The sequence below is a fragment of the Anastrepha ludens genome, chromosome X (assembly GCF_028408465.1).
Source record: "Anastrepha ludens isolate Willacy chromosome X, idAnaLude1.1, whole genome shotgun sequence".
In the NCBI taxonomy this organism is placed as follows: domain Eukaryota; kingdom Metazoa; phylum Arthropoda; class Insecta; order Diptera; family Tephritidae; genus Anastrepha; species Anastrepha ludens.
The window spans coordinates 45,964,895-45,984,593 of NC_071503.1; the positions used below are offsets into that span (position 1 = coordinate 45,964,895).

The 19,699-nt window shown below is 41.1% G+C and overlaps 1 protein-coding gene across 2 annotated transcripts in view; it reads left to right on the forward strand.

Moving 5' to 3' along the window:
- Positions 1-14,661, forward strand: part of LOC128869550 (RING finger protein 11) — a 72,665-nt gene extending 58,004 nt beyond the window's left edge. The window contains exon 4 of one of the 2 annotated variants that reach the window (XR_008455335.1): positions 13,796-13,884. Coding sequence is in view for 1 of the 2 variants with exons in the window: in XM_054112117.1 (XP_053968092.1) it covers positions 13,796-14,119 (324 nt within the window). In the remaining variant the exon portion in view is untranslated. Of the gene's footprint in view, positions 1-13,795 lie in introns of both variants that reach the window. The other variant, XM_054112117.1, reaches the window with a different exon arrangement.
- Positions 14,662-19,699: the final 5,038 nt, after the last annotated feature.

The window sequence follows — 19,699 nt, forward strand, 5'->3', positions numbered from 1 at the left end:
TGCAATGCTGAGTTCATTTAGAAATTCTGATGGCTCCTTCACGGAGCGGCAAAGTGAGACACTCACCTTGATGATGGAATCTCACTTTTCAGATAATCAGATAAGTGTCAGCCGGCAACAGCCCTTATTGGTAGAGGTGGTTGTCAAAGCTGCTACGTTGCTACGCTGGCAGATTTGTGGTGAATGAAGCCGCCATTCGATTCGCCATCAAATATTTTGGCGGCGACAAGTTGCCCGGACCGGATGGCATATATTCTGTCAGGCTGAAGGAAGGCGCAGAGTCCGTGACAGCAGCCTTGAAGAAAATCTGCTCTGCATGCCTGGCACTAGGCTATGTTCCACGCTCTTGGTGAGGGTCACCTTCATCCCAAAGGTTGGAAGAGATGACTACACCAGCCCCAAAAGTTTTAGACCCATCAGCATGACTTCTTTTGTGCTGAAAAGTCTCGAAGGACTAGTGGAATTGCGCTTACGTCAGAAGTCGCTGAAGGCTTACCCTCTATCTCCATTTCAGCATGCCTATCAAAGTAAAAAATCCTGCGAGGCGGCACTGCAAAACCTTGTTGTTAGGGTAGTGCTAGCCATCGACAGGAGGGACTACGCTATGGGAATATTTTTTGACATAGAGGGGGCGTTTGATAATGCCAGCAGAGGAGGATCTGCTGGTGTCATCCGGGTCTAATGGAGGTTACCACCAAGGCGGTGTGCTGTCTCTATTGCTCTGGGGCATGGTGATCAATCCTCTGCTCACCGCTTTAAAGCATTTCCTGTTTGGTAATAGGCCCTTTGCTTATAAACATCTTCAGGAAAGTGCAGAAAATTCTGGATATGATTGACACTTGGTGCTGTGCGAATGGGCTATCGGCAAATCCCATCAAGATTGGTGTTGCCGAGGAAGCTTGATGGACTCGTTCTGCCCAAGCTAAAAGGAGTCACAATCCAAGCAAATAAAGTATCTTGGAGTAATCCTCGATAGTAAACTCCCCTGGAAATCACACGTTGAAACAAAGACATCCAAAGCACTGACAGCCTTCTGGCAGTGTTGTTGGAAAAACGTGGGGTCTTTCCCCTAGCAAGATCCTATGGTCCTATATCTACACGGCTATGATAAAACGTATCTGGATAAGTAGACTTACTCTCGTGGGAGAGAGAGAGACTTCAACGTGCGGTGGCCATCAGTTGCGTCCGAATTTTTCCTTTTACTTCAGGCCTGGCATTAGATTCTCTGGTTAGTCTACCACCACTTGATGTTTTCTTCCAAGGAGAGGCCTTGAAGGCCATCTGCAGTTTGAAACACAATGGGAATTTGTTACGGCCCCAGTACGGGATTGGACAACAGAGTAGGCATGAACTTCGATCCAACGATCCTTGCCATGCCCCTTGACTCCATGCCATCAAGAGTCGTGCTTGACAAGACATACAGTGTGGTGCTGCCAGAGGCTCACCTGTTGTCAAACTCTGAAAATGAGCCCGTTTGCCTGTTTTCGCATTTTCACTGATGGCTCCAAGACCGAGAACGGCTCCGGCTCTGGGATCTACGTGGAATCCAGCGGGATAAAACTGTACTTAGCTCTTGGAATGCATGCATCTATGTTTCAAACGGAGGTGTATGCTGTTCAAGAAGCGATGAAATTTGTTGTAGAAAACAGATGGAGAGACAGATCTATATGTGTCTGCAGCGACAGCCAAGCTGCGCTCTTGGCCTTAGGCAGTCCCCCAACCACTCCAAGGGTAGGCGAGTCCTGTAAATCCAGGCTGAACTATGTCGGTAGACATAATAGCCTGATGCTAACATGGATCCCGGGACACGTGGGTATCGTGGGTAACGAGATTTCTGTCTCTTTAGCCAGAATGGGCCCTCAGCTCGGCAGGCTGAGAGAGGCTGCAGATGGACAGAACTGATGTTACCGTTTATATCCGATCGACTATCGCAGTTCTTCCTGTCACTTAGCAGAAGGGACTGTAAATAGGTGGTTGGACTGATGACGGGCTACTTTCTATCAGCGAAAAACATCTCAGACAGTGCACTCTGCCCAGCATGTGGAGAGGAGGATGAGACGGCGGTTCACTTTCTGTGCTTTTGGCACTGATGTGTTAAGAAGCGACCGCCTTGGCTCCTTGGCACCAGATTTCTACTCAGATTTCTGCGGAGGGCGAATAGATTGAAAGAAAATTAAAAAGGGAATCGGCGAGCAGTACAATGGATTTAATTGTGTCTGAGTGGTGTACTTGCTAGTCTGTTCCGACGAAAAAAAAGGCAAGTGAGCAGTAAAGTCCTCACTCGATGAACAAAAATAACACTCTACAAGGCTCTCATCATTCCCGTCCTAACGTAAGGCGCAGAAGCGTGGACGCTGAGAACATTAGATGAAGCATCGCTTGGATTGTTTAAGAGAAAGATCCAACGGCTACGTTGGCTGCGTCATGTCGTCCGAATGAATACAAACTCTCCGGCTCTGAAAGTGTTCGATACGGTGCCAGTTGGTGGTAGCAGGGGAAGAGGGAGGTCTCCTTTGCGTTGGAAAGATCAGATGGAGAAGGACTTGGTTTCACTTGGTGTGTCCAACTGGCTGCCTCTCACAAACAAACTAAACATGCTATATTGCCAAAACCATGAACATATCTTCGAGACGAGTACACCCACATAAAAAAAATAATAATCGAAAGTCGTATATACGTAGTCTGCAATATTTGAAAACTCTCCTTATTTTTTGAACACACCTCGTATAAGGTTAATGCGAGAATTAATTTTATTAGGTGTTTACTCAATCTGCTACCTCCATCAATACTGCAATTTGAATAATGTGAGAGAATTCAAATAATGTACTTTTCTACTACTTACGTCTAACAACAGGGATGCATTTAGAAAATGGTGAGCAACTCAAATTTAAATGGTAAAATCATGTAGGCTGAATATGTTTAACACGAACATTCCCGAAGCCAACGGAAATATTCGATTCGTTTCTAGGAGAGCTGCTGTAAGTAAATGGTTTACGCCAGGCGGATTGCCTGCTGCCTTCACCGATTCTATCTTCACATGTTAGGCAGAAAACAATTTTTACGTATACCGTATGTTGTTTGAAAAATTTTCCTTTACATTTCAAAGTGACTACGGGTGTTAGTCCATCAGAACCTGGATGTATTTCAGTTGTGCGCGATAGAGCAGCGACTCCGCTCAGCTATAATCCACGCTAACGCTGTCATGCTATCACTCCAAAAGAAAATAGCCTCAAGACACCTTTACAAAGATTTCACTACTTTGCCAGTACTGGCCACTCATTTCTCTTTTAAATGTGTTGTCTCCTTGTAAAGAAAAGAAAATCCTATTATTGTACAAATTACCTTCATACGCGCAATAGCGGCAGCATGCACAACGCGATGACCGCTTCGCCGCCAAGCACTCTAGAATGTTCTTTAATACAAAAAACTGTTTCTTTCATACACATAAGCGCATATTTTTCAAAGCAAGTCTCATTCATTCATAAAACGAGCATACCATACCTTCCCTCACACGCGTGAACCGCCCATAAGCCTATTTTTCTTGACGAGGACAATCAATTTTTGCCATGGGAAGTGCCAGCATCTCCGTATATGAAAGATCTCTCAAAACTGACACTTAGATATCAGTAATGAATACTTTCTAGACGGTATCTTTTTTTATGTCATCTGTGGAGTTGCCTGAGCTCCCATCGGGCGTCTCCCAGGTGGTGGATAGGGAAGCAATGACATCACACGAGTGACCTTCCCTGATGGGGTGGGTTCAACACTCGGGTGATGACTCAAAGTTGGCATAGAATCAGAGTGCCATCCGTGAACCAAACTGGCTAGGGAGTACTCCCGAAACAAACCGAAAAAGGTAATGGAAAACAATGGCTCTATTACTCCAGGTGGAATCCACACAAGTGGCAATCCACCCGCCTCGGCGGCAATCATTACCCAAGTCTCTCAGCTCTATGAGCGAGAGCGCATCCTAGAGGAGACGGGGGTTGCTATCGCAATCTCCTCTCCTTCAGAGTCTGAGAAACATTTCCCTGTTTCGGAGGGACTGAGTTGTGAGGTCTCTTCGCTGGCTGCACGACCTCCCAAAGAAGCAAGGAAATCGAAGAGCGTGGCAAGGAGGGAGAGAAGAAAGCGGCGGGCAAGGCTCATGCGGGAGAAATCCTCATGTGGCTCTGCCTGCGTCTGTGTCTTCCAAAAGACCTCGGTCAGCGGAAGTGACACCCACGGAAGCTCCGAATCCTCGGTAGGCACGGACGCTCCCTAGCTGTCTCGCTCTCGAGGTAAGCGGAGAAGGACGATGGCTGAAAGCAGTACACCTCCCTGCCCTGCGGTTGCTGCCAATGTCCGAGCCATGACCCCCAAGGTACGAGTGCGGTCTTGACGGCAATCAGTGGGGCGGGGAAAGGTTCTGCTGAGCCACATCCCTATCGGCGCCTCGACAAAACGTCCAGCACAGCTGTCTGCCCGGCGAATCTTCGTCAGTGGAGGATGGGGAGCTGGACTTTCGCCCAAGCACATCCAAGGGTGCGGCCAAGCCATCCTATAGCGATAAGGCTGCTGGCCCACGACCTGCGGCTGTGATTGGAAAACTGGGGCCTCACCATCAGCTGACGGATGCAGAAATCAAATACTGCAAAAGTCGACTCATGCGTCAGGTTATTGCCTCCGGTCCTGAAGCCATCGCGAAGGGCTATGAGACAAAGGACGGCACCATAAAGGTGACGTGCGCGTCTCTGGCCAACTTCGAGTGGATCAGGACCGTGGCCAATAACGTGCCCCCCATGAGGACCACTCGTTTGGCAGTCTACAGCGACAGAGGTACAGAGAGTGTACCCCTCAGGAAGGCCATCTGGATTCCGGATCCAGACCTGTCTACGGCGGATGTCCTATCCTGTCTACGTGCCCAGAATCCGAGCATCAGCACGAGGCTTTGGCTAGTCCTCTCGTACACCAAGAGCAAAAACCGGGAAGGAAAGGAAGGGGCTGCTCTTGTGGTGTGAGTGGATGAGGACAGTGCTGATGTTATAGGCACACGGTACGGGAACCGTCTGAGTCTCTTCTTTGGGACGGTGAGCTTTCACGTCTTTCCCAAATAATTGGCTCGGACGGTTCCTGTAGCTACAGTCCCTTGACGGTGACGCAGATTAACTTGCAGCATTCCAAAGCCGCTACTGCACTACTAAGTAAAAGGCTTACCTAGCTGCACACATTAGCCCACATAACAACAGTGCAAGAGCCCTGGGTCTTTAGGGGCCGCCTCTGTGGCTTAAGTGCATTGAAAGGGGCCACGTTATTATATGACAGGAGTTCGAGTAGACCTACGACCGGTCTTATAGTATCATCCCATCTCACTGTGACGGGTCTTGAGCAATTCTGTTGCCAAGACCTGGTAGCGGCTGAGGTGTGTTACAGAGGTAGACGCGAATGGTCGAAGTTTGTGATTGCATCTGCTTATTTTCCTAACGATGCTCTGGAAGGGCCACCACCCGGGAAGTCCACTAGTCTCGTGAGGTACTGTGAGTAGCGCAATCTGGGCCTCATCCTATGTTGCGATGCTAATGCCCTGCATATAATCTAGGACAGCTGCAAGTGCAATCGACGGGGCTATCGGCTATTCGAATTTATCGCGAATTATAAAACACAAGGGCATACAGCCTACGTTTGTAACTGCTAGAAGGCAGGAGGTGCTGGATGTCACCCTATCAAACTCAAAACTTGCGGGGCGAATCAAGAACTGGAGATTCCTTGCCGAAGATTCGTGCTCGGACCACAGGTACATTGAGTTTCAGTGTGGCGAGGAGGCACAAATGCCATTGCCCTCTAGAAACCCCAGAAAAACAGACTGGCAGAAGTTTAGGGAGGCGTTGCGTGACTTTGACGTTGCACCACCAAGACTTCGAAAAGATCAAGCCATTGAGGCGGCTGTTGAGAAACTCAACGCTGCCCTAACTGAATGTTTTTGAGTCAGGCTGTCCAATTCGACCTCTCCCTAACCGGACTCCCGTTCCTTGGTGTCTCGATTCCACCTCCAGATATTGAGGCGTGAGTCGAGAAAACTTCTAAACCGGGCCCTCAAGACTAACCTTGCTGAGGACTGGGAGCGATACCGTGATGTTCAGAAGAACTACAAGGGGCTTATTCGGGAATTGAAAAGAGCCTCATATAGGGAATTCTGCAGCGGTATTAAATCTCTAAGTGACACGGCGAAATTGGTTAGGATCCTGAAAAGTGACCCAACTGCAAAGCTGGGGTCACTAAGGAACTCTGATGGCTCCTTCACGGAGCGGAAAAGTGAGACACTCAGCTTGCTGATGGAATCTCACTTTCCTGGTAATCAGATAAGCGTCAGCCGGCAACAACCCTTATTGGTAGAGGCAGTTGTCAGAGCTGTTACACCTTCTCGGCATGATTGGTTCGTTGCCAGATCTGGGGTGAATGAGGCCGCCATTCGATTTGCCATAGGATCTTTTAGCGCTGAAGAAAATCTTCTCGGATTGCCTGGCACTGTCCTACATACCACGCTCTTGTAGGATGGTGAGGTTCGCTTTCATCGCAAAGGTTGGAAGAGACGACTACACCAGCCCCAAAAGCTTTGGACTCATCAGCATGACTTCTTTCAGGCTGAAAAGTCTCGAACGTCTGGTGGAATTGCGCATGCGTCAAAAGTCGCTGAAGGCTCACCCTCTATCTCCATTTGAGCATGCCTATCAAAGTGCAAAATCCTGCGAGTCGGCTCTCCAAAACCTTGTTGCTAGGGTAGAGCTGGCCATCGACAGGAGGGACATCTTTTTAGGCATAGAGGGGGCGTTTGATAATGCCACTTTTGACAGTATGTGTAGCTGTGCTAGTAGGCAGGCGTAGACCAGGTGCTAGTAAATTGGATTCGTTCGATGCTGGCCAAAATAATCGTTTCGGTGCGAGAAGAGGAAGATCTGCTGGTGTCATCTTGTGTTAATAGAGGCTGCCCCGAAGGCGGTGTTCTGTCTCCATTGCTCTGGGGCATGGTAATCCATCCTCTACTCACCACCTTAACCGATTCGGGAGTCTACGCATAAGCATATGCGGACGATGTTGCTTGTTTGGTAACAGGCCCTTCGCTTATGAACATCTGCTGGAAAGTGCAGAAAACTCTGGATCTGATTGACACATGGTGCTGTGTGAATGGGCTATCGGCAAATCCCATCAATATTGGTATTATCCTTTTCACCAAAAGGAGGAAGCTTGATGGACTCGTTCTGCCTAAGCTAAAAGGAGTCAGAATCCAGCTATCCAAGGAAATTAAATATCTTGGAGTAATCGTCGATAGTAAGCTCTTATGGAAATCACACGTTGAAACAAAGACATCCAAAAGTGTCTTTGGGAAAACGTCTATGATAAGACCTATTATCATCAATATTGGTATTATCCTTTTCACCAAAAGGAGGAAGCTTGATGGACTCGTTCTGCCTAAGCTAAAAGGAGTCAGAATCCAGCTATCCAAGGAAATTAAATATCTTGGAGTAATCGTCGATAGTAAGCTCTTATGGAAATCACACGTTGAAACAAAGACATCCAAAAGTGTCTTTGGGAAAACGTCTATGATAAGACCTATTATCACCTATGCATCAGTGGTCTGGATGAGTAGACTCTCTCTCTCGTGGGAGTCAGGAGGACCTTATCAATACTACAACGCACTGTGGCCATCTGTTGCGCCAGAGCTTTTCCGACTACTTCAGGCCCGGCATTAGATGCTCTGATTGGTTTACCACCACTTGATGTTTTCATCCCAGGAGACGCCTTGAAGGCCATCTGCAGGCTGAAACACAATGGGAACTGGTACGGCCCCTGTCCGGCATTGGAACACAGAGAAGGCATGGACGTCGATCCAACGATTCTCTCCATTCCCCTTGACTCCATGCCATCAAGAGTCGTACTTCAAAGAGATACAGTGTAGTGCTACCAGAGGCTCAGTTGTGGGAATACTCAGAAAATGAGCCCGGCAAACACTGTTTTCGTATTTTTACGGATGGCTCTAGGACCGAGCATGGCTCCGGCTCTGGGGTCTACGTGGAATCCAGCGGGACAAAACTGCACTTTGCTCTTGGAATGCATTCATCTGTGTTTCAAGCGGAGGTGTATGCAGTTCAAGAAGCGATGATCTTTGTTGTGGAAAAGCGATGGAGAGGCAGATCTATATGTGTCTGCAGCGACAGCCAAGCTGCGCTCATGGCCTTAGACAGCCCTCCAACCACATCAGGGGTAGTCAAGTCCTGTAAATCCAGGCTGAATTATGTCGGTAGACATAATAGCCTGATGCTAACATGGGTCCCGGGACACGTGGGTATCGCGGGTAACGAGACCTCTGACTCCTTAGCTAAGATGGGCTCTGAGGCCAATTTCTTGAATCAGGTTTGAGGTCTCTGGCACTGATGAGTTAAGAAGCGACCATATTGGCTCCTTGGCACCACAAGATCTACTCAGATGTCTTCGGAGATCGGGTAGATTTAAAGAAAATTAAAAGGGAATCCAAGTGTAGTACAATGGACTTAATTAATGTCTGAGTGCTGCACTTGCTAGTTGTCCCGACAAAACAAAAATTTTCATCTGTGACATTTGTCAGGAAGACAAATGTACAACTTTACAGGATACAACATCGCGTTGAAAATATTCAAATTTATTATGAAAATGGTCAAACTTTATGAATAGCTTATCGCAAAGACGCGACAGCGCTTTAAAATTGTTGAAACTTACATTCTGTCAAGAAATATCGGAAATTGTTCATTTAAAAAGCGCGCGTTCCTTTTCCCAAAACTTCAATTATCACTCCGCGGACGCCACTTTGAGTCGATAGAGACCATTAAAGAGAATTCGCTGAAGGAGCTGAAGAATATCTCTTGAAATGCGTTTAAGAGGTGCTTTGATGACTAGAGTAATCGTTGGCATATGTGTATTGCTTCGAATGGCGCCTATTTTGATGCCGACAAACTAGATTTTCTGTTGCGAATATTGCTGCTGTAACGCAAAGTGTTGCTGGTACAACCTTAAACATCGATATCTCGACATTCTCAACAATTAGACATTCATGAATCGACTGTTTGGCGGATTTTATTTGGAGATGTTCTCATGGTGGATATTTAAATGATGTCATGTTTCACATATAATTATTTAGAGCCGCATTTTGAATAAAAATAGTGAAACATGAAAGAATCCACATTTTTAGGTTCTCTTTTAACAAGGTTACGCCTTCGATATATTGTACTGTTGAAGGTTTCGAACCCATTCCTTTTTGTTCTCTCATACTAAATAAATAATTCATTAAAATACATCTTCACGCATGGGACTATCCAATTAATAAATAAATAATACAAAATAGCACATGGGCTGTAAGTCTTGGGTCTAACAAAGAAAACAGTTTTTTTTTGCTTTATCATCAAAGTAATGTCCACTAAGAGCAACGCAATAAACCACTTTGTAGAACGATTTATCTTTTGCCTCAAAATAGTCCTCAGTTTCAGCGATAAGCTCTTCATTCGAAAAAAATTTATTACCAGCGAGCATTTTTTTTAGGTCTGCGAACAGTCAGTAGTCGCTGGGAGCCAAATCTGGCGAATACGGTGGATGTGGGAGCAATTCGAGGTTCAATTCATGGAGTTTGCCATTATTTCCATTGACCTATGAGTCGCTGCGTTGTCTTTTTTTTGCCATATGCGAAAGTTTCTTTGCAATAACGCTATATATAAAAAATATTCACTGTTGATGGTAGATATTTCCTGTCTCAACATATTCGATGAATATTACAACACGCATACCCCAAAATAGCGAGGCCGTAACCTTTCTACACGATTGTGTTGCTTTCGGGTGCTTTGGATGAGGTTCAGTTGCTGTCCACTCAGATGAGGATCGTTTTGATTCCGGAGTGAATTCGAGTGTCACATATCGACGCAAAAATCGGTTTATTACGTTTAAACATGGCCAAACTCCTCTCAGAATCATCAACACGCTCGTCAACAGTGAGCAAACGCGGCACCCACTTTGAACAGAGTCTTTGCATAGTCAAATGCTCATGCAATATAAAGCTAACAGGTTGTTTTGATGATGATGTCAGCTAACTCACGCAATTTCACTTTTCATTTCATTCAAACGATTTTGAGGATTTGCTTTTTATGTTTTCTGGGATTAACGCCTCATTTGAACGTCTACTACCTTGTGTACCATCAATTTAACTCCGACCACATTTGAAGTCAGCAAATCATCGTTTTATTGTTGTTTCTGATGGAGCGGAGTCCCCGTAACACTTTTCAAACCATTGCTTCGCTTGAACAGTATTTTTTCTCATCAAGAACCGGTGTCAAATTCAAACACGAAATTCGTTTTTATCTATTGTTTTGAAAATAACAAAAGTAGCATCACTCTTAGCACAACAACTCACGAGCTAATGAATAGAATATTATGAAAGTTTAACATCTGTCTTTTTAAGGTTAGTACTAACTGAAAAAGAGGTAAATGCAATAAATTAGTGCCATCTATGTGTAAGGCCTGGGATTTTTCTGTCCATGTGCTAAGTATTATAGCCTTGAAGTTAAAAATTTATTTTGAAACAAGAGTGCTGCTTTTTCTTTGCTGTAGTGTATCTATGTTTACATATACATTTTGCTTATAGCAACGAATTCGACCAGTTTTAGCGAATGAAAAATGTTGTTGACGCAAATATAGACGTATTTGGTAGGTACTGTTGGAATGCTTCAGAAAAAAAAATTTTAAATCTGTTTTGTAGTCCTTATTTCATCAAAACTATAAAAGCTATTAAGGTTTTTGGTTTAATCGCATTCTGGTTCTCTAAGAAACATACTTTTACCGAAATTCTTCCATTTCCCTATTTTTGGCCACTTTTTTTGGAGTCGTAGCACTGTATCTCGGTTATTCTTTCTTTTAATTCTCGTACGAGCAAAGCCAACGTTGCCTTCGATGGACTGTGTGCCCCTGTTATAGCGCAATCCACCTAAATATCACATAACAGCACTTCTGAGGCTAGTGGCCAGACACATATTTAGCAAGCTGTTGTAGTGTTCTGATAGAAAGTCATAGGTCGCAATTTTTAATTTACATAATATATTTTTATAGGATTCGTTACAGATTCTCTCCAAGAGATACTTTGAAGGCGTTGGTGATCAGGGTTTACAGCAATTTGTCTGAACATTTTTTCTATGTCGGAACTGATATGTATGTACAATAGTTACTTTATGCATGCGCCAACGAAGCAGTGTGTTTGGAATAAGTTCATAGGGCTTTTATATTTTCTTTTATTTTACAACGATTTGTTTGCTGTTCGGCAAGTAAAAGCATTCATTCGATAAAACTCTTTCTGCTCTACAAAACTATGTTAATTGTATATTTGAGTTATTTAATTTTTTATTAGTTTCGAGACCTAGGAGGCAACAATCAACATTTTCGACACGTGCTCTTCTTTGCTTTTCATCGAGGTCAAAAAGCTGCAGAAGCAGTCCGGGACATTTGCGACGTGTATAAAGGTGTCATAGGCGAGTCTACAGCATGGAAATGGTTTGTAAATTTCAAAAATGGCGACTTTGACGTCGATGACACGTCCCGCAGCAAAAGGTCTTCTGAATTCGATAAAGAACGTCTATAATCACCTTTGAATGAGAAGGGTCGCCAAACCAATCGAGAATGGGCGGAAAAAATGAGCTGCGATCATAAAACTATTCTCAATCACCTTCATTCAATGGGGCTTACCGAATCGTCACGGGAGATGAGAAATGGGGCTTGTACAACAATATGAAACAAACAAAGGAGTAGGTGGCTCCAGGAGATAGCAATAGATAGAATAGCAACGACAATTAATGTTTTTGGTTTAAATAAAAGTCCTCGGTACGAACTTATTCCCCAATCTCATATTATGATATTTGGTATAAATCGCAATATAAAGCAGGTCCTTTGGTACTTGTTTGAACCATCAAATACAACACGCAAATTTGTGGTTGTACTACTAAGATTTTCTGCGCCATGGTGTGGCAAATAATATGAAAGCCATATGCCCTAATGTTTGATATTTTCCCATAAATTAAGCAATTTGTAAGCTCGGTTTTCTGGCAAACATCTGCTCCATAGTTTCCTAGTTTTTGGTACTTTCTCCTGAAGGGAAGCAGTACAATATATGTTATCTCTTATGTGTGTCGAAATGAAGTATTGTCATGTCTTCAGTAGAGTCCTATCTTTTGTTTGGCATTTCTTCCTGTTCCCAGAACCGCTTAAGGGGTTATACGCAGTTATGAAGCAAATAAAAGACGGGCTGTCAAGGATTTATCCTGAAGAAACTTCAGAAAATTTTAATTTGAAAATTTTTGGCGGTTATCAAAGCATCCTTCAAGAACGTAACAAAATTTTTTATTTATGAAAATGTTGATTATAGAGCGCGCTGCAGGCGATTTCTGGAACCTCCTTTAAAAAAAGACGATTTACGGTGTACATCGTAACTCAGGATTGGATTATCTGAAATCAAAAAACCAAACAAATTTTGTTAATATATTAGATTATCTAGTACAATAATTAATCGTTCGGCTAATCAAAATAGTGAATTTTCACAAAATAGCAGCTTTTAAAAGAAATGATTTAGATTTTTACGTTAAAATTTGGCCGTAAATTGATTATAAAATGGAAAATAAGTATCAGATTTACAAAAGGAACGATTAATTACTAGAAAATGTATCTTTAAAGATTGAGTTAAAACGGTTGACCGATCAAACAAGCCGTTTTCGAGATATCGTGTACACCGACTTGAAAAATTCCGTTTTGAAAAAAACACGTTTAAAGTTTCAATACCTACCTTAAAACGTGCCGAGGCATCTCTACATATTTAGGTATAACTCCGAAAGTATTGCTTAGATCTACTTCAAATTTCGTGCGTATACTTTTGAATATATGTACATTACAAAAATGCAATAAAAAATCGATTTTTTTGAAAGTCATAACTGCGTATAACCCCTTAAACTTATCATCTACTACATATATGTTGACACAGGTCCACAGATAACAAAATGAGTATTTTAGTAAATAAGTCTACAATCAGTTTCTATTTGAGCTTCCTTCATTAGGTAGCTATACACATCAGCACCTAAGATGAGATCTATGGAGCGGGATTAGAAATATTCAGGGAATAGAGTAGAGTAGTGTCCTCTGAACTAAACTGCAATGGAATAAAACCTTGGATGAATCAATCAATCAGATATCACCTTTATGCCTGTTAAATTGTCATTATAAATAAGTTTTATGACTGTGACGCCAGATAAATATGTCACTACTATGCTTTGGATGTCAAATGAGGCAAATAATAAACAAGAAATATTAAGCAAGAAGCATTAAAAGGCAATTTCGCCATTCGTGATAAACTAAGGTACGTACAAGTATGTGCCTAGTGGTTTTTGTAATTAATTGAATTGCGCACTATTTAATTTTTATATTTGCTTTGGTATGCGACAAATCAGCTGGAAGTTACTGATACTTAAGTATTTCTTAATAAATGCTCATGCCATGAACTAAATTTCGGAAAATTTTCCCGAATAATAACTATCGAATTCGATCGGAAGACCCCTACTACAATTACAACCAAGATGTGAATAGTGAAATTTAAACAAATATTAAAAACAAAAAAACTAATTGTGTTCTGTTTTGAAAACGTGCAACACATCTTTGATATGCACCTTGTAAAGTAGAATACACACATATAGAATACTCAGATATTTCAAATTGCTCTCACTTGCCTAACTGTTTGAAAATAATTTATATGGTCTTTATTTTTCAGGAACTTCTACAGCCAGTTTTCTTTCCGTCTCCGTCGGTCAGACGTCCAGCATCGCATTTAACCGAGGAAGAACAAGTTAAAATCGCGAAGCGAATAGGCCTAATCCAGCATTTGCCCATCGGTACATACGATGGGTCTACAAAAACACGAGAATGTGTAATATGCATGGTTGATTTTTGTGTTGAGGAGTCGGTGCGATATTTGCCATGCATGCATATATATCATGTGCACTGCATTGATGATTGGCTCATGCGCAGTCTAACATGTCCCAGTTGTATGGAACCGGTAGATGCAGCTCTCTTAACAAGCTATGAGACAACATAACGTCTACATCGTCAATATATTTGATAAAGATTTTACAAGTAGAAATATTCCCCGTTTTTTTATGTACTATAATATTAGTAAATAGTATTGAATTTATAGAAATACTATAGTGCATACAAACTACTGATTGAATGTTAAATATTGCAAGGCAAGTGTACGTATTGCGACATGAATTAGTTAAAATATAATTATTTAGAAATTTTACACCGATTGAAAAGGAAGGCGTAATTAATTACTTTGCATATTTTTTTTATTTTTTACAAAATATCTGTTTAAAAATCCCTGATAATTTGATTGGTGTATGGATCAGGATCAGTTTGTTTAAGATAAAGCCACTAGTAAAATTTTCAAATCATAAGCGGCAGGCTTCCATATTTTGTTGTTATGTAGAAGAATTGTGATGAATCTAAAAATAAGAAAATATTGTGTACGGTGAGCAAAGAGTTGAACGTGTAGCGAAAAAATGTTATTACACGTGTTGACAATCTCTACTAGGATATTTCTCCTGACTTCAATTGCATAAAATAAAAAAATAAATATGAGATGAAAACAGAATAAAAATTCAGAAAATATTTGTGCATGTATTGTATATATCTGATTTATTCGTTCTTTTCTTGCTATAACTGTATAAATTATCTCATGTTATATTGTATGTGGGTCATTAATTTTTACTGGCACTCTTTTATTATTGTCATGTTTTAGATTGCTTTAAAGAAGTGTGTATAAAATTAGTCGACACGTATATACTTGTATATTGGGATGAAAGAAATAGTTTGTAATATTTTCAAATTTTGAAATGTTAGCCTAATACGCTCAAATCTCGTATCTCATCTTCTAATTTTTGGCAACATATGTACATAGTATGTATGTATATCTTACGCCCTTCTTAGATTGAAAAATTGCTTAGACAACGGCTGTTATTAGTGGTTGTAGAGAAATCCAATCTTTTATTTTACTGGTGCATCCATTGTATACATTCGCATTAGATTGTGAAAATGCAATTTACTTGCTTTATGTCTTTTGAATGTTTAAAACGGCAATATTTTTTTCATTCACAACATAGTTCTGTATTCTGTCGAATTCAAAAAGCTTAACACTTTTAAATGTTTTAAAATCAGATAATTCTGGAAATGTACATCATAAATTTAAGTAGATAATCATATAAAGCCTCAAAGGCTCCAAGAAACCGCTGTCATTGTTCTCATTGGAGATGAGGCAAATAATAAAGAAATTTATTCAATACATAACTTACTACACTGCAAAATAAGTTTTGTGCAAAATGCGCTGGTAATCACAAAACTATAGAGAGTGTATTGTAGAAAACAGCAGCAACATAAAATGCGCACTTTGCGGAGGCAAACACACAGCGAGCTACAGAGTATGCACGATGTACAAAGCCCTCAAAATCAAACAATATCCAGAGCAACGTACAAAGAATTGAATGTTGATAAGCAGCCCTCAGATAATACCCTTTAAATCGGAAAATTGAATCGCATTGTGTCAAACCGACAAAATCACATGTTCAAATTACATCCAACAACCCACAATAGAGCGTGACAAATTCTGAAGTAACATCAAATGACGACATCAAAGAATTAAAGGAAATGATGAAGCAGGTTTTCACACAAATGTAAAAAATAATGAATATTATAACATTACCACACTGACAAAAAAGTCAATGGTGGCACAGCGGTAATAATCAGGTGAGACATTAAATGCACTGAATTAGAAAAATTCAGCAAAGAAAATATAAAAGTGTGTCAATCGAAAGACAAAGGCAATAATTAAAACAATTTCTGCTGTACTTATATGTATATTACCCTCTAAAATACATAAATTCCATATCACATTACTAAATAAATCCTTTTTTGGCGACGTCGACAGTGCGAACGCCATTATGAAAACCATTCAACTAAGCATTTGTTCCTCGAGTTATAACATACCTGCATACATACGAGAAAAAATCAAAAGCAAAAACCACTCAACCAAACGCTGGCAAATAGCAAGCCTGCTCATTGACAAAAGCAAAAATAAAAAAAAGAGGTTGTCTGTAAAGTCGGTTTACTGACGATAGTTTAACGTGACAACGTCATAAGAAAATACTGATAGAATTGTTGAATTTTTCAAAAGAAAACTTTAATTTTATTTGTTTGATAGATATTTTGTATGGATATAGAGAAGGAGGTAAATGGAATCGCAATGGAATTCATCAAGTTACAATTACACAAACGTGAAAAATTACGAAGCATTTATCAAATTCATGAAAGATATGTTCAATTTCGATTGTGCATCAGACGTTAATAAGTCAACAACACTAAAAGGCACCATCATCGATTTGACTTTTTCAAGGCACATTACTCTCGAAACACTCCCTTTCATCTCCTACTTTTCCTATCATCGTCCTATTCTCAACATTAGCATGCACACAGGAAGAAGGCATATGCAAATACAAATATGTGAATTTATATGCACATGCGCATATACATATAGTACATATATATGCTTACTCAAGTAGGAGAGAGCCAGATGTCGAACGTTGCCGAACGCGGGGGCCGATTGTGCCTCTTTGTCGTTCGTTCCACGCTCTCGCTTGCAGTTCAAGCAAGGTAACGACACATGAACAAGATAACGACGCATCTTTTGGTGCGTGCAGCCGGCTACATCGAATTATAAGACGCTATCACGTCAAAAGCTTGAGAGACACATCGAAAATCTCGCACCCAGTTTAACAAACTATTCCATATCGAAGGCTACAAACAATCGAAAATAAAATTGTATACAATCCACCTATGAAGAGACTTGATGGTAGCTGGAGTAGAACGAATCTTGACAAAACTGAAGTTCTCGCAAAACACTTCATAAGCATTCTCACCAATAATACGCCTAATGCAAACCTTTCCCCGACCCACGCAAAAAAGGATCCATGCAAACCAAAAAATGTCATAGTAGAAGAAATAAAACAATGCATATGGAAGAGAATTGATCCTTAGAAGTCGCCAAGGTACGACTTAATAACTGTTAAAATTTTAAGAGAACTCCCAGAGAAGTGGCTTATTATAAGGAACTTATTAAATAAAATCTTGTACTTCAAATATTTCCCAAAAGTATGGAAAATTGCTTAAAAATTGCTATACCAAAACCAAGCAATATACGCCAGTAACTTCGTACAGACCTATAATTCTACTGCCAGTTCTATCTAAAATCTTTGAAAAGTTCCTTTTATACAGAATCGAGCCCATTATACAAAAAGAAAAAATAATACCTTACAACCCATTCGGATGCAGGCAAAAACATTCCACTAACCATATAAAATAAACGTGTAACACAGTATATCTCGACGTAGCCAAAGCTTTTGACATATTGTGGCACGCAGGACTTCTACAAAAACTCTTAATTTATTTACCAACAGACTACTAAAAATTAATGAAAAGCTATATAACTGGAAAACTAATATACTAACAACGGAATCCTTTCACCGAGATTCGAACTTACGTTCTCTCTGAATTCCGAAAGGTAGTCACGCACCAACCCAATCGGCTACGGCGGTTGCCGTATGCATGTATTAAATATATATATTTATGCATAATATCCAAAATTATTCCGAACAACATTACTATTTGTGGGACAGACGCACGCCACAAATAGAAGGAGGAGCACAGCCAAACACCCAAAAAGGGTGTACGGGTGTATAATTATATTATATATAATAAACTTAACTGGAAGTTACTCATCCAACGAAAACGACGCGAAATCACCGCTAGGTTTTAAAAACTTCCTTGGTTTTGGGGCAACGCTCTCACTGGAATTTTTTTGTTTTTTCCCCCTTTATTTTATACATCTGTCCATTGACATTAAGTAAGTTGTTTAACAATTCGGCCAGGATTTACATACATCGCTTAATGACCAGTGCCAAAGCGATAAAAATTAAAATAAACGAAATAATATACAATTAAATTATATTCAATACAAGTTTTACTCTACATAAATACAATTGTACAACAATATAACAGCAATTTAACCCCTTTGCACATTTATTATTTTCTAGCATTCATTAAGTCGCTTGGTCGAGTTCTCTTTAAGCGTCTTTCAGTGTTTTTTTCCCCCCTTTCCAGAAGTTTGTTGATTTCTGCATTATTGTGTTTCTGTATTTTTTCAGAGTGGCTTCTTGTTATTTTTTTGATCTCTTCGTCTACTGTTGCTATATTAAAAGTCCTGTGGATGTCATAATTTTTCGTGTTCCTGCCAGACATGGTCAAAATTCGAAGAGTCTTCGATTGTTGTCATTGAATTTTTACTATATGAGACTTTTTAGCCGTTCCCCATTTACCATGCTTTACCATTTTTTTAATTGGAACTGCAGTAAGTTTTGTTTTGGTAGAAAATATAACCTGTACGGTTTTGTCTTCATTTATTTTTAGGCACCAATTATCGAACCATTCCTTAACAGCGTTTGTGTATCGCTGCAGTTTTTCAGTAGCGATAGTTAAGCTTTTGTCCGATGCCAGTAGTACTGTATCGTCTGCGAACGTAGCAATTGATGAATTAGTTTCGTCAGGAGATGGTATGTCTGCGGTGAATAAAACATATAGTAGAGGTCCAAGAACGCTTCCTTGCGGAACTCCAGCAGTTATTTGATGAATATCTGAACATTGATTGTCATATTTAATATAGAAACTTCGGTTAGTTAGGTAGCTTTTTATGATAAGATAGTATTAAAAAGGAATCATTATTTTTATTTTGTGGAGTAAGCCTTTGTGCCACACTTTGTCAAACGCTTTAGCTACGTCTAAGAATACTGCCGCACAATAACGATTGTTTTCAAGGTCTGATTGGGTTTTATTTGTAATTCTATGGATCTGTTGGTAGGTAGGTAGGTAAGATGGCAAGAGTACCCCAGGTACACTACAAGTAGCACTTACGTGCCGTTTTGATACCATAATGTGGACCACTACCTGTGATAGGATTTAGGGAGGAGATAAACCGTCTACAGCCATCCAGTGCTGTTGATGTAGCGGAGGAGAGAAAAGGGATCTAGGCTGGAGAATTTCATCAAGTCATCCCCAAAGGGGACGCTGAGGAATCTCAAGCGCCTAGCCGCCAGAGCCGGACATTTGCAGAGAAAGTGTTCCACAGTATCTTTCTCTGCTGGATCCCCACAGCTTCTGCAATGGGGGTTGTACGGAATTCCAAGCTTCTCCGCATGAGTGCCGATCACCCAGTGACCCGTGATCACCGCAATGAGTTTGGAAATTGAATGGCGGGGGGTTCCCATCACCTTAAGCGTTCTGTTTATATCGTATTTAGGCCACAGTGCTTTTGAAATGGCACACGATGAAACAGACCTCCATCTGTCTTGCGCTTTCTTTAGAAAGAAGTTGTGTAGTTTCCCTTTAACGACGGCCAAAGGGACACCGATGTCTGAGACGGGGGCAGCTGGATCCGGTTCTGCCGCCCCCTTCCTGGCAAGCTCATCGGCAATTTCATTTCCCTCTATATTCCTGTGCCCAGGAACCCAGATGAGGGAAATGCTTCCTGCACGTCCGAGACGTTTAAGTTCCTCCTTGCAGGAGTTCACGAGAA